Source organism: Anoplophora glabripennis, unplaced genomic scaffold, assembly GCF_000390285.2.
Source record: "Anoplophora glabripennis isolate ALB-LARVAE unplaced genomic scaffold, Agla_2.0 scaffold18, whole genome shotgun sequence".
NCBI lineage: Eukaryota > Metazoa > Arthropoda > Insecta > Coleoptera > Cerambycidae > Anoplophora > Anoplophora glabripennis.
Window position 1 is genome coordinate 1419210 of NW_019416221.1, and position 14024 is coordinate 1433233.

Here is a 14024-nt window from a genome sequence, read left to right on the forward strand (position 1 = left end):
TATATTGTATTACGTCTGTCATCTTAATATTTGGCGACCCTTGTAGGTAATAAAAAAAAAACGAATAATATTTCAAACAGATCGGATCACAGATAAATCAATATGTCGGCAGTGTAAACATAAAAATCACAAAGTATGTATTTACTTTCAGATAAGGATATTACCTACCCATTGCTTTAGAGGGAATTCCAAAGTTTAAGAATTTAAAATGCACTTTGTGGTTTCTTTTACTTTATTTCTATATTCCCCTTAAAAAAATGATTACCTACTATTTATTCTATGTAAATACATCCACGATGAAGTTGTTTGTTACATTTATGGCATCAAGATCGTGTCGGTATTGGAAAATATAACGCGTAGTAAGTTAAATCGCAATATTTTTCGCATTTAAATATCTATTTGGATGCTTTACGTGCACGACATACGTATTGGTCACTGGGTGTCTACAGGACATGTCAAAATTCATAATCAATACGATTTAGTTGCTGATGTACAACTTTTTTGTTACACTGCCTTTAGTGCCTTTGTAACTACTTCTTCGGATTCTTCAAACGGCTCTGAAGTTTTCCAATTAATAAACAGCAATTCGATAAATATATGTATCAGGGGATGTTTGAATCAATCTTGCTACAACTGCAATATTCCAAAAATCCGCTACATACGAATTTGTCAAAAAATTTACCCCCAAAATCCAGAATACTAACTTTATTTTGTTTCGTTGTAATGATAATGCGTGAAAAAAAAACTTTTACAATAAAAGCCATGAAATCTGAGGCGAAAATGGAATTAAGAAACTACATTGTGTCGCCCCTCTGGTTTTTGCTGAAGCAGGAGCAGAGATCGACATGCCATTCTTCCTCTGTGTTGAAAATGGCCGACCAACGAGGAACACAGTTAAGAGATCTGTGAGGGATCACACTGATCACAGACAATACTAATAAACATGTAATGAGGGTTACATGTCAAAAACCATGAAAATTTTTAAGATCTAGTGATTTTCACCCACTAACCTCATATTTAACACCGGCGAGCCGTAACCAGGTCTCCACTTTGAGGCAGTAAGGAGACAGGGATGGCAGCAGAGGAGTGCGAGAGAACTGGTACAGATAGACCACGTCCTTTTCGAAGTTCGTCTTATGCACTACAACTTTCGGGGGTGCCGGCTCCTTCTCTTTGGCTGCGGGAGCGTCCCCGGCGCTCTCCTGTTTCCCGGCGGCGGCCTCGTCCGCCTTGTCGGCGGGCGCTTCCTCCTTGATCTCCTTGGTCTCGACGGCCGGCACGTTATTCTCTACCTCGGTGGCCATCGCTAGTTCGACTACGGATACAACGGAGACGGTAACACTGAACAGAACACGCGACCACACAAGAACGGCACAATGATAACAGCGAGCGACTCGATAACCGAAGTGGCAGCACAGAAATGCGAGGGGGCCGAGGACCGAGCCGGGCAAGGAATCGCGTTCGCGTGACGTCACTCTTCGGCTCGGCAAAAGCGACGCTGGCTTCGCCCCCACCCTCGCATCGCGCCTTGTTGCCATGCACATGCACCGAGCCCCACCCTTTTATTCATCTCTTGTGTTCGTTCTGTGGACATTGACCCATCCGAGTTTAGCTACAGGGTGTCTTCGTTCGACGTTTCCATGTACAGAGGGTTAATTTTGTCACTGGATGGCATGCCTCTAATGGCCATTTCCACCAACTTTCAATTAAGCAAATAGGTTAGATTTGTTTAACTAAGGAACGAATGAGATCCTGCAATGGTTTCCAACAATTGAATTTCACAAATAGGAAATGAAAGACGCTTGCAACAACGTAAATCTTAGATATATTTTCTTGTGGATGCCCCGATTCCTAGAAATTTTGAAATTTGACGCTTTAAAATTGGATGAAATCGTTCAAGTTAGATTTTCTACATATGCTGTAACCCGCAGAGTAGTTGATTCCTACAATTTAGCTACAACACATTTATTTAGAGATCGCACTTTAACAGTAGATACAAAGTAACTTTGTAGGTTATATCTCGCCCACAAGACACTTATTTCATGTACATTATGAAATTAAATAATTTACTGGGAAATAAAAGAAATTAATTAAATGCAACTATTTATTCAAGTTAGTGAGAACATGTGAAAAAAACAGAAATATTTCATTTAACAGAACAATTTACACTACATCTAACAGAACAATTAACATATTTTTTATTCTCAAAAAACAACAAACAGAATCGCATTAAGCGAAACAAACCGTGAAGAACGAACGTCTTTAAAAAATTAGAACACCTGGGAGTCTTCTAGTATGAAGAACTTTTCTATAACTTTCCTTAAAGCAACTTGGTTCACTTTACTAAAACAATAAAATGTGTTTGCACATAAACATTAAAAAGTCGAAATGGGAACTTTACCTATTCTTCTTCCCAACAAATACGTTAAAATTTTCCAGCTGTGTAACGAGCTTGTTGCGGTGGCTTTCAGACATAAATTTTAATATTTCAAAAGGTAACTGGCCACGTTTATCAAGATAATACAACACAAATCTAAAAATGAAAAGATTTTAAAAACAACGTGCAACTCATATTTATTTATTTAGAGGCTACATTAAATTAAATATTGATCGATTCATCAGACTTCTTATCAAGAAGAGCACGATATTCTTACAAATTGAACTCATTAAAATTGTTCCTGGACTAATTAATAGAAAGCCCCCAACTGAATCGAAAGCAGCTCATTTAGAGCAGTCTGCATAACAGTCGAACGTAGAAGAAGAAGCCGACAAAAATAAACCTAACCTGAGTAACCTGACATATTGAAATATTTGTATGCATTGTGTATGTATCTAGCCGGTACAAAGCAAATTTTACAGTATTATATTAACATAAACTATTAACTAAATAAACTGAATTTTATGCGAAATGTCGGGATACAGACCGATTTACACCGCCGACGAAGACACAATCATCCTGAAATTCATCATTGCAACCCAAAGCTACTATCAAATCCGTGGCAAATCTCTGTGGGAGGATATGGCCAATAGTGGCTTAATTGATAGGACCTGGATGAGCCTCAAGGAACGCTTTGATAAACATATACTGCCCCGGATCAACGATTCCAGATTCGATTTATCAGCGACGGGAAAAAAACACATTGAACTGGGTCACTACCAACTGAGTTTAAAGATTGACGATGTGGATGAAGACGATGATTCGGGTGCCGAAATCTCAGTTGATAGTGACAGCGATGAAGAGGATACAAAGAATTAGTAAGTCAAAAAGTCGTTGAAACATAATTATGCTGGAATGCTTCCTACAATATTTTATCGTTTTCAAATGAAGTTTGAACAAATTATTATACAATACAATGAGAGTTGACAAAAAAAAAACATAGACATTGTTTTTCTTTTCAGAATCAGGAGATGAAGAATGGATGTCAGGGTTAAGTTACAGAGACTTCGAGGATCGCTATACTCGAGATATCATGTCCGATATCACCTAAGTGGCAGAGTTGCCTTCAGTAGATTGAAGACAGTTACAAAAAAAAATCATGGTTACTCTGCATTATAGGAAAAATATATAAACATGATGGTTAACTCCTGACAAGATACTAATATAAAGCATTCACATTTTACCATGAACATTATTTACATTTTGGCATGTATACAATGTTTTTTTTGTTATTGTTATATTTCAATAAATACAAAGTCCATTTCAGACATGCCTCATGTACTGATCACACATATTAGAAGCCATAATTGAAGTAATGTACAAAGTCCGGCTATTATGTATTCAGACTGACTTTCTTGTGGAGAAGTGCGTGGCGCTATCTATCTGTGGTCACCGGAACTACGTAGTGGGAAGCCTTCCAACTGACCAAACAAAATTTCATCAGTTATAACGTTTTGCGTGAAACATGTTTTTGATAGTTGTCAAACACACAACGAACAGCGTACGGCAGTCAAGTCCTGTTTTGAAAGCTGATAAAACGTCCGATCAATCGTACACGGTCTGCTAATATTCTGATGGTCGATCGACTATCACTCTTCAGCACAGAGCGCCTAGCTTTGATGTTTTCGTTCGTACAGCTTGTGCGGGGACGCCCCGTCCTTCCAAGGTAGTGCACACTGTCTCAACCATCATAATACCTTCCGAACCACGGGAACACAACCGGACATTTTATCGGTTTTAAAAGAGAGCTTGATTGCTCTACGCTGTTCAATGTGCGTTTGACAACTATCAGAAACCCGTTACACGTAAAACGTTATAACTTTGTGGTATTTACATGCATACTGAAAAAATTTTGTTTGGTCACTCGGAAGGAAGAACTACGTAGTTCCGGTGACTGTACATAGATAGTGCCACACACTTTGCCACAATAATGATTGTGGATGTCTTGAAAGTATTTGAATGACCAACACGAGGAATTATCAAAACGGAAGTTTTTCTACACCTTTCTACAAAGTAAATAATAAGCATAAGGAAATATGACGGAATACAGTACAACTCCAATCATCCAAACACGCCTTTATCCGAATATCTAATAATTCGACTGACGAAAAATTCTAGAAATTATATGAACAATGTTGTGCTACCACACATTTCGATCCGAAATAATTTTATTTTTTAAATTCAGTTGTAAGCGATTTATAGATGTATTCTTGAAACATGAAAAATTTATTACGGAAAAGACCCAATATCGGCAATGTAAAAGGCAGGAAGGAATATCAACGAAATTTTAAACCCTGCTAAAAGATGTAAATAATGTTATTGGCAGATTACCTGATTCTGCAGAACAACAGCCTTTCGTCGGACGAAATCTGGTACAACGCAGCATCTTTGTCGCTGCACTGGATGCAAACGAAATCGGCCCTGCGGGCGTCTTCCTTGCTCAGATAACCGTGACAGGGCGCGTGGTACTGCCTCTTGCAGTCCAAACACTCGATTATGTCTGCATCTAAGGGCATAGTCAACTGGCATAGGCAGGCGTAGTGCGCTTCCGTCATCTCTATACTGTTTTCACTCAATATGTCAACGTCTAGAAATATTAGTAAGCATATAGTATATTTCCAGAGGGGAAGCGCACTCTTACGAATTTTCGAGACACTTTTAATAAAAAAAAAATATTTTATGAAGCCATGACCAGTGATCAAATTTGTGATAAAATTTACCAAAATTCAGAAAATGTCAACGGGTTTTGTCGAGTAAAAACTAGTAAATTTTCTCATTTTTCAAGAATTCTCAAAATTTCGGGGAAAAATACTGAGACAGATTGATTTATTGTTGTTTTGTGTCATCTTTTGCAGGCGTTAATTTTTAGCAAATTTTTTTTAACAAAAATATTTATCATAAGACCACATTCTAACCATGCAGTAATATATTGTCTTAGTGCATAAATTTGTCGTTAGTTACGACGATGGATCTTGTAAACTTTGTAATAATTGTCCGTCAATGTAATATTTCTAATTCACGTACCACAGAATCTATATTTTAATAAAACAAATATAGACTATCGATTATATCCAAAAAAACAGGGTTAAAAGGAACTACCTGTATGACGTTCAAGAATTTTATTGCATGAATCGTTCAAAGGGTCATTTTAAATGAAAAAACCACGGAGTGCTATTAAATTAGAGGGTGAAAATTGGAGGTAGGGGTGAGAATACACCCCTTTCAGTTTAATTTTAGCTCGAAAATGAAGCAAAATTTTGGTATAATTCATAGGAAAAATTATTTAGAGAATCCCATCCCATCGACATGGCTTATTTGAAAAATTTAAAGAAAAATTTTATGCAAAAAATCGTTAATAAACAATTTTAAAAAGAGCAAAAAATAAGATTTTTTGTTTTTTTGACTTAAGTTGTGAAAATCTTCATTTATTATTAACAAATAAAACTTGAAATAATTTTTTATTAAGTAATGAACTAATTTGTTGTAAAAATAATAAGAATTATAATCATTATTATGTTAAAAACGAAGAAGATCTAAAAAATATTTAAGTTTGACTGGTTATAATTCAGTCAATATTAGTCCAAAAATTTTTGAAGGGAATCTCATCTAGTTTTTTTGTACAGCAATTTTCTTTGCCTACTTCTACTAAAAAAAAAATTTGAGTCAAAAAAAGTAAAAAAAAATCTTATTTTTTGCTTTTTTTAAATTGTTTATTATCGATTTTTTGCATAAAATTTTCCTCTTAAATATTTTAAATAAGCCTTATAACTTTTCCTATAAACTATAGCGAAACTTTGCTTCGTTTTTGAGCTATAATAAAAAAACTGAAAGGGTGCATTTTCACCTCTTTCTCCAATTTGCACCCTCTAATTTAATAGCAACCTGCAGTTTTTTCATTTTTAATGACTCTTCGAACAAGTCATGTGATAAAAATCCTTGAACGTTTTATTTCCTTCCTTTTTTTAAAAAATGAGAATCAAAACGTTTAAGGGTAAACGCGACGAAAATAGAAAAATTGGCTAATTGTAAGTTTGAGCGGCCATACATTCATTTTCTTTATGAAGCAATGCCTATACCTATCTTTACTCAAAGAAAACTAGAAGCAAAAAAGTAAAAAAAATAAAAAAATGAAATTTTTTGCTTTGTTTTCAAATTGTTTATTAACGACTTTTTCCATAAAATGATTTCAAATCTGAAACTCTCAGATAGTATGGAATAATCTGAAAAGTAGTCAATAAAAAATGATGGATGAAGTTTAATTAAAAACCGACAAAAATTAATTTTCATTAAAAAATAAACTTTATGGATAAATAGAAAAGAAAAAAATAGAAAAAAAATATATACTTGCAAAAATTGTAAATATAAATTTATGTGACATTAGCTGAATATACACGAGCAGTTTTATCGACCAATTTGACCGACTTATCGTTGAATTGCATAAATTGTAAAGACAAAACTGCTAGTTTGGGTCATCAAGGAAAATTGTAAAATTCCAAAATTTTGGCGGATAAATTGCTGCCAAATAATTTGCAGGGATTATTTTGTCACATACACTAACACAGCAATTAAACGGCAGATAAATCTGTCGTGAATTATCGGGCAATATTTTGTAGAGCGTCATCTGCGTGCTAGTACATGTTGGAGGAAATATCTGCGCGATACGTAAAATCGGTTAATTTCTGTCTTGAGTTCAGAACATACTACAAATTCAAATATGGCATCAAAAGAATTTATTAGTGGACTGATCGATTTATATCGTAATCACTCGTATTTATGGAAAACAACCTCACAAGAATATACAAATAAAAATATTAAAAAAAGACAGTTATAAGGAATTAGTGGCGTATTGTATTCTTTCCACAATAACCATGTTTTAACCCATTTTGTTCGCTTTTTATTTCTTCTGCGTCGTTTTATCACATAACCCATTATTGCAAGTAATAAAACGCGTTTAAAGTCGTTTTTGTTCATGTTTTCGTAGAACACTCAAGCAAATTACACTTAACAGTAACAAATAAATTGCTCTGAGTTTTTGGACTTCTGAAAGATCAAGGATGACAGAATAATCTTACCAAATTTAGAGATAAATCTTTGTGAGTGACACAGACGTAACGAATAAACAGTCAGATAAACTATAATTCGATTCAATAAAACTCCGCATTACTGTCCTGTCTAAGATTTGTCTGAAAGATTTTCCTTAACGATTTACATGACGATTATTTTGTACAATTTATCGCTCCAATAAGTCTTTGCGTGTGTATTCAGCTATTGACAGAAAAGTGTCAATAGCAAAGTTTAATTAAATTTGGATGTTCATTTTTTACTGTAAAATATTTTCTGGTGGTTTTTAAAGTCGGCTTTTCAAATAATTTTGTTAAAAAAATGAGTACTTTGCTAATGGCATATTCGACATTTTAATAATAATTATTATTATTTTAATGCCTTACATAAACAAATTTGACCATGGGCCATCACACATTGTCATCCCAAGATGAGCAACATTTAGAAAATTCAGAAGACTGCGTTACCCTACCCAAGGATGCTCGAGTTCAAATATTTCAAGCCTTTCCAAAAAAATAATTATATGTATTAATAAATATGACTAACCTGACACTGTGATATTGCTCGTATTAAATTTAGGAACCTCAATTTTTGGTTTGGTAATTTTCAGTGCAGGGTCCTCAGCCTCCTCCACATTCATATTTGCGACTAAGGCAATATAATATATCAATATATAGTATAACTATTTAAGTCATAAAAAAAATAATAAGACGAAAGGAATAACATTATTTTTTTTTAACTGAGGAATTGTACCTTGAAATACAATGGAATATCTCTTGGACGGACACCAATGCGGTCATAAAAAGAGTGACCGCAAAATACCTATGATTTTTGCCGGTTTTTTCACAATTCGCAGAGAATTTTAAAAAATACATAAAAATATGTTTTTGGTCGCAAATTACTTGACGTAAAAAACTGAAATGAGCATAGCTTTTAGTATTTTGAAAGAAAGAGAAAATTTTAAAACTTACCCCTACTTAGGGGTTGAAAAAATGCCGAAAATTAAGAATTTTAATATTACCAATTGATAAAAAAACTATTAGCATGTGAATTATTATCTTATTATATTTTTTTTGGAATTTTTACAATTATTTCTGATATTCTCTATTTTTGGATGATTCCACCCCCTGAGCACGCTTAAGGGTGGATTTTCTAATTCAACATGCGATATTTCAGTCATGAGAATAAATCTTTCTTTGTATCAAGAATCATTCGGTAGAAAAATTCACATGCTAATAGTTTTTATATTTATTATTAATATTCAATTCTTCATTTTGGGAGTCTTTTCAACCTCTAAATAGGGGTGACTTTTGAAAATTTTGAAAAAACTAAAAGCTATGCTCATCTTAATTTTTTACGACGAGTAATTTGAGACCAAAAACATATTTTTATCTATTTTCTTCAGTTCTCTGCGAATTGTGAAAAAACGGGCGATTTTTGCGGTCACTATTTGTCCGTAAAAAGGAGGTATCCCTCTAACGGGAAATCAGATTAAACAGTTTAATCTGACTCGAAAAGCCTTACCAAAAAGATTTAATTTAATAAATACAACTAACCTGACACTGAGGTATTATTACTATTCAATTTAGGAGCCATAATATTTGGATTAGTAATTTTCGGAGTAGGGTCCTCAGCCTCGTCCTCATTCTCGCTCATATTTTCGACTAAGGCAATGTAATATATCAATATACAGGGTGTTACATATTAGTAGGTCAACCAGTCAATCACATATTCTTTAGATTCAAATAATGGAACTTTTCTTAAACCACTTCTCATTTCGGAGCTCCATTTTCAAAATACAGGGTGTCAAAATTAAAATTTAAAAAATGAATTTTATTGATAACTCCGGTGATTGTGGAGATATTTATTTGAAATTTAGCACATAATCACGGGAGTTATCAATAAAATCATTTTTTTAATTTTAATTTTGACACCCTGTATTTTTAAAATGGGGCTCCGAAATGAAAAGTGACATAAGAAAAGTCCCATTATTTTAGTCCAAAGAATATGTAGTTAACTGCTTGACCTACTAATTTGTAACACCCTGTATAGTAACTATTTAAGTTATAAAACAAAATAATAAAAAAGAAATAATCAATCAATCAACTGAGGAATCGTACTTCTAACGGAAAATTAGATAAAATATATTTTCAAAAAATGATCACTAAAACAGCGAAAATTTTCTGAGATGGCATTTCCCGGCAGCCGATTTTACACCTTAACTGCGTAATATGCAAACATTTCGTTATTACTGATTGACAATTTACAAAGTAAAAAAAATCATCACCTGTACTTTGCTCAAAAGGATCCTGCCTAGTTTCGACCTCTTTCGCTAAACCTTCCGAGGTAACCGACAAAAGAGCTTGATCGTTTAGCTAAAATAATAATTCGATTTCACTATCTTGTGTCTGTTACGTTAAATACAAATATACGGGGTCATTCTTAAATTGCGTAATATTTTTTACCAAAAACAGGTTCAAAATGGGAGAAACGAATTTCGAATCCAGACAAAGACACGATAACAAATGTTCGAGAAATTGCATTTTCTGAAACTGGAAAAATGTGATTCAACTTAGGAATCACCCTGTATATAGTAATTTTAAATGGAAAAATATTAAAAAAGAATTTTACATCAAAAAACATTTATTTTGAGGTTTGACCTTCCGCACGCAATAAAAAAAGACGTTAGTAAGTTTATTTTAATAAATTTAACATCGTCGAATTATTTTTAAATTTCTTTGCGGCATGATTGTTTTCAAATGAAAATGTCAAACTCTACAAATTTTTTTTGATTCAAAGCTTCTGCGCAAGGTAAGGTTATTGTAACAGAACCAATCTACTTACCGCTAGAACCATTCTGCTTACTGCTTCTCCACCTCCATAGCACGTTAATTTATGATACCCCGTATTCAACATTCCTAAGTGAATGTTGCAGGTGGAAGCATGCAAGCAATATTTGTCGACAGAGGCTTGAAAGCCTGGCGGTTCATAGTGCCTCGGTGTCACTAAAAGAGCAACGATCACATCAATTGAACATTAATTACTTTTTATGTCAAAATGTTATCAACATGGACCCTTGAAGATGCAAATAGATTAAAATACGAATTATATGCTACGATACTTACTGTCGAAGTACGTCAACTCGATTTGAACTTCTGTGTTCTCGTTCAATTTTTCGTTTTTATTTAAATTATTGATAACTTGAAGAAACTCTAAAGTGGCCTGTTTTACATGAGAAGGAGTACGCCTGCTCTCCTTGTTATCGTCATTATTATATTTCAAAGAAAATTTGTATGTCTCAATAATCTCATCGTTTGCTGGATTTTTCATAAACAGAAATGCCTCTTTAAGCTACAAAAATTCTTTTTCGTAATATCCGTGCATATAAACTAATAAAAGCAATAAAGTAGATCACTTACATAGTTTTTATCGATGGCATCAGCAATCCCTTTGATCCATGCAAGGTAATGTCGCAGCAATGGGTCTTTTACATTCTTTCTCTTAAGCACCATGACCGAAATGTCTTCGATTTCTCTTATCTTCAAATCAGATTGATTCAGCACCAAACGTTGATATAAAATATTTAAAACCGATGTGTTCATTACAGCTTGAGTCAGTTTTTTTGACATAGTGAAGGACTTGACTGCACTACACATCGCCTCACTTGAAAAGGTCTGAAATGTAAATGTTCATGCAGAAATTCTTGACTAAAATGTGAGTATATACAGAGTATCTTAAAATTGATGAAAACACGATCAATTAGCTTTAGCCCTTCATGTAAAAGCACAAGTGTTAATTTTGAGATACCCTATATAACAGTATTATAATTAAATAAATTATATATAAACCTGAAATGTGGCTAGTGACTATACATACTACATACCTACTAAATCTTCAATGCATTAACAAACATATTTTAAACATAGATTCAGAGATACTTACCACATCTAATATGTCCTGTTTGCAAGCCATTATCATGAATATTAATAAATTTTCAAGAGAAAACCAAAGCTAGTATTAACAGGAACAGGGGGTCTTAATACCAACACAAACAATTAAATCGCTGGAACAACAATCTAAAACAAATGAATTTTTGTCATGGATAACTTATATATTTCCTGTCAACCTACAGAAGTCATATAGATAACTAACTACAAACAGTAAATATTAAAATCTTTTTATGTATGCGATTGTATTTCTATTATTAATTTATAAAAAGCATTTTTATAAATTAGTTTGAAATAACTGCAAAGCGGGAAGGCGCTAACCTAACTTCAAATTTTGTGACATTTTAAGGGACGATCAATGGTAATTTAAAACACGATTAAAGACGGGAATTCCATGAATCAAAAAAAATTAATTGCGAAAATTGTGTATAAGTAAATGTTTGAATATTTACTTACCTAAAACTGCACAGCAGCGCGCACTGTAATGAGCAGGTGCCAGACTTGATCTTTGCGCAATTGGACCAATTGAAAATCAGATCGCATGTAGTAAACACCAATCGCCACGAAGCCAAACGGGCGCGAGATTTCAAATAAGCTTAGGCAGATTATAGACATACAAACTCTCAAAGCAAGCGAAATACATAGTGTGTTTCAAGCCTACGTCGTTACTCTAGGAAGCGAACGTTTATTCTATTTTTTTAAATTGCAAATTGTTACTTTACGAAAAATTAAAAATTTGTGAAAAATATACATATGAAAAAAAGAACATTTACAATATATATGCAACCTTTTTGAAGATTTAAAGACTGACAACTCCTAATTTAATTTTTTATGACCAAAATATCACCACTTTAATTTTCACCAGCCTACTAGGTTTAATTAATAAAAGAACATCAAAATAATTATTTTTTTATATCAGTTCAGTGAATTTTTACTTAAATAAATTATTAGTTTAATCAAATTGTTATCTTCAGAAATGTTTGAAAAAAATGTTTTATTTGTTTTAAAAATTATACATCTTGTATCTCGAAAACCTGTAATTTATGAAGCATATAAATATTTTTTTTTAATTGTGAATGGTTTTTGATATTTATATTAGATAAATACATATTTTACATTCAGTTTGAAAAATATTTCAAAGCTATAATAAAAGTCGAAGTGTTAACAAAAGAATTTATTGTGACACGGGGGTGTATAGAATCATATTCGGGTTGTACAAAAATACCATAATTATTTATAAATAATAAATACAGATGCATACATATATTACACAATCCTTTTAAACTTCAGTGTTAAAATTGTCTTAAAAAAATATTTTAAAACATACCTACACTATATTTCACATTCCTTAACCAAAAGTTCGTAAAAAACAAAACTGTTACTAAGATTAACTTTTAGACGGTTGTCCGGTGTGAGTCTCCAGCCAATCTGTCAACTAGCTGGAAAATAAGAATAGATTATTCATAGAAAAAAAGAATTCCGTATTAACATTTAAAACCAACTGGAGGTAAAAAAGTATTAGACAGATAATTCGATGAACTAAATGGACTTACACTACTTATACCCGGAAGATTTAAAAACGTTCCCAATATAGGTACTCTCCTCAAGAAATTTATGGCAACTGGGAAGAACCCACTGAAAGAAAATTTGATGTCATAATAAATTTTACCATAAACTGTACTGGTTCAGTTATTACTGCAAAATGTTGTATCTATACCTGAACAACAGGAAGAATCCGTAACACTCCGCTATCATCCCTAATTTTGGCCATTTTATAAGTACTAGTATAATTCCCCCAAAAAATGCCAACGACCCTCTAACTTTGTGCCTCTGGAAGAAAAATCTGAATGTCCGTTCCCTACCAATGACACACGCTAATCCAGACAAAAACAATATCTGAAAATAATACACAGCGTGTTAAAATTTTACAGGAAATGTTTCCGGGATGATGAAATGAAAACGTTAAAAGTATTTTCAGGCATATAATAAAGCATTTCATCGTGATATCCGTTGGTATAATATGTAAGAATAATAATAGTTTGTGTGTGAAAGTGGCAGCAGCTATATTTCAAATTGAAAACATATAAGCGGACTACAAAATAGTTAATATTTTAAGATTAATCAAAATTAAACTCACATTTCCTAAGGCTAACAAACTTGTATCAAAAATTAATAGGACTCCTAGGAAAAGGAAAAATATTCCGAACCCTGCCAATCCAACACCAATTTCTGAAAATAAGAGATATAAGTGGATAAGCATAATGTAATTAAAACACCTCACTTTGTGTATCTGTTACTTCAAACATTTTCCAGTAAAGGACTTAGTAACTTAACATTCAATAATTACATATATCTAGACGTATAACCTAGAAATTTACATCCACGTCACGAAAACCAACCTTCTGACAAGAGAAACCAAACTAATGTACCATATTTTACTTCTTACTTCTTGTTTATAATTCTTGGCTTAATTTTACTATACGTTTCACAAATAATAACGTTAATAAAATATAATACGCTACATAACAAAAGTATAAACCATTTTAAAACTTGACAGATACAAGACTTTTCCGTTTTCG

The 14024-nt window shown here is 32.9% G+C and overlaps 4 protein-coding genes across 6 annotated transcripts in view; 1 reads left to right on the top strand and 3 right to left on the bottom strand.

Annotated features, from left to right (window-relative positions):
* LOC108908300 (failed axon connections) overlaps positions 1–1458 on the bottom strand; it is a 98663-nt gene extending 97205 nt beyond the window's left edge. The window contains exon 1 of one of the 2 annotated variants that reach the window (XM_018712317.2): positions 1011–1458. In XM_018712317.2, coding sequence (XP_018567833.1) covers positions 1011–1304 — 294 coding nt within the window. In that variant the 5' untranslated portion in view covers positions 1305–1458. The remainder of the gene's footprint in view (positions 1–1010) is intronic. The other variant, XM_018712318.2, reaches the window with a different exon arrangement.
* A 632-nt stretch (positions 1459–2090) lies between these two features.
* Positions 2091–11938, bottom strand: LOC108908226 (HORMA domain-containing protein 1-like). The gene is made up of 11 exons (XM_018712177.1): positions 11902–11938; positions 11441–11574; positions 10918–11172; positions 10624–10849; positions 10343–10503; positions 9786–9873; positions 9055–9162; positions 8045–8146; positions 4769–5024; positions 2402–2533; positions 2091–2343 (listed from the first exon to the last, which is right to left on the bottom strand). The coding sequence occupies exons 2-11, from the start codon at positions 11474–11476 to the stop codon at positions 2271–2273; spliced, it is 1437 nt and encodes a 478-aa protein (XP_018567693.1). The 5' UTR covers positions 11477–11574; positions 11902–11938; the 3' UTR covers positions 2091–2270.
* Positions 2781–3694, top strand: LOC108908227 (telomeric repeat-binding factor 2-interacting protein 1). Its single transcript, XM_018712178.2, has 2 exons — positions 2781–3255; positions 3400–3694. Coding segments are annotated over exons 1-2 (348 nt in total). The 5' UTR covers positions 2781–2908; the 3' UTR covers positions 3401–3694.
* A 666-nt stretch (positions 11939–12604) lies between the features above and the next one.
* On the bottom strand, positions 12605–14018 carry LOC108908232 (vesicle transport protein GOT1B). 2 transcript variants are annotated; one of them, XM_018712186.1, is made up of 5 exons: positions 13727–14018; positions 13583–13674; positions 13163–13341; positions 12999–13080; positions 12605–12880 (listed from the first exon to the last, which is right to left on the bottom strand). In XM_018712186.1, exons 1-5 carry the CDS (start codon positions 13749–13751, stop codon positions 12833–12835), a joined length of 426 nt encoding a protein of 141 aa, XP_018567702.1. In that variant the 5' UTR covers positions 13752–14018; the 3' UTR covers positions 12605–12832. The 2 variants fall into 2 exon arrangements, with proteins under 2 accessions (XP_018567702.1, XP_018567703.1); XM_018712187.1 differs by having other exon boundaries at positions 12605–12884.
* Between the last annotated feature and the right edge of the window lie 6 nt (positions 14019–14024).

Excerpts from the sequence above, each read along its gene's own strand:
- LOC108908227 (XM_018712178.2), top strand. The coding sequence starts at position 2,909 with ATGTCGGGATACAGACCGATTTACACCGCCGACGAAGACACAATCATC.
- LOC108908226 (XM_018712177.1), bottom strand. The coding sequence starts at position 11,476 with ATGATAATGGCTTGCAAACAGGACATATTAGATGTG. Across the intron at positions 9,163-9,785 it reads TCCTTTTGAGCAAAGTACAG|TCGAAAATATGAGCGAGAAT; the intron begins GTGATGATTTTT and ends ACATTGCCTTAG. Across the intron at positions 2,534-4,768 it reads CTGTTGTTCTGCAGAATCAG|ATTTGTGTTGTATTATCTTG; the intron begins GTAATCTGCCAA and ends TTTCATTTTTAG.
- LOC108908232 (XM_018712186.1), bottom strand. The coding sequence starts at position 13,751 with ATGTTTGAAGTAACAGATACACAAA. Across the intron at positions 13,081-13,162 it reads GGATTCTTCCTGTTGTTCAG|TGGGTTCTTCCCAGTTGCCA; the intron begins GTATAGATACAA and ends ATTTTCTTTCAG. Across the intron at positions 12,881-12,998 it reads ATCTTCCGGGTATAAGTAGT|TTGACAGATTGGCTGGAGAC; the intron begins GTAAGTCCATTT and ends TTTTCCAGCTAG.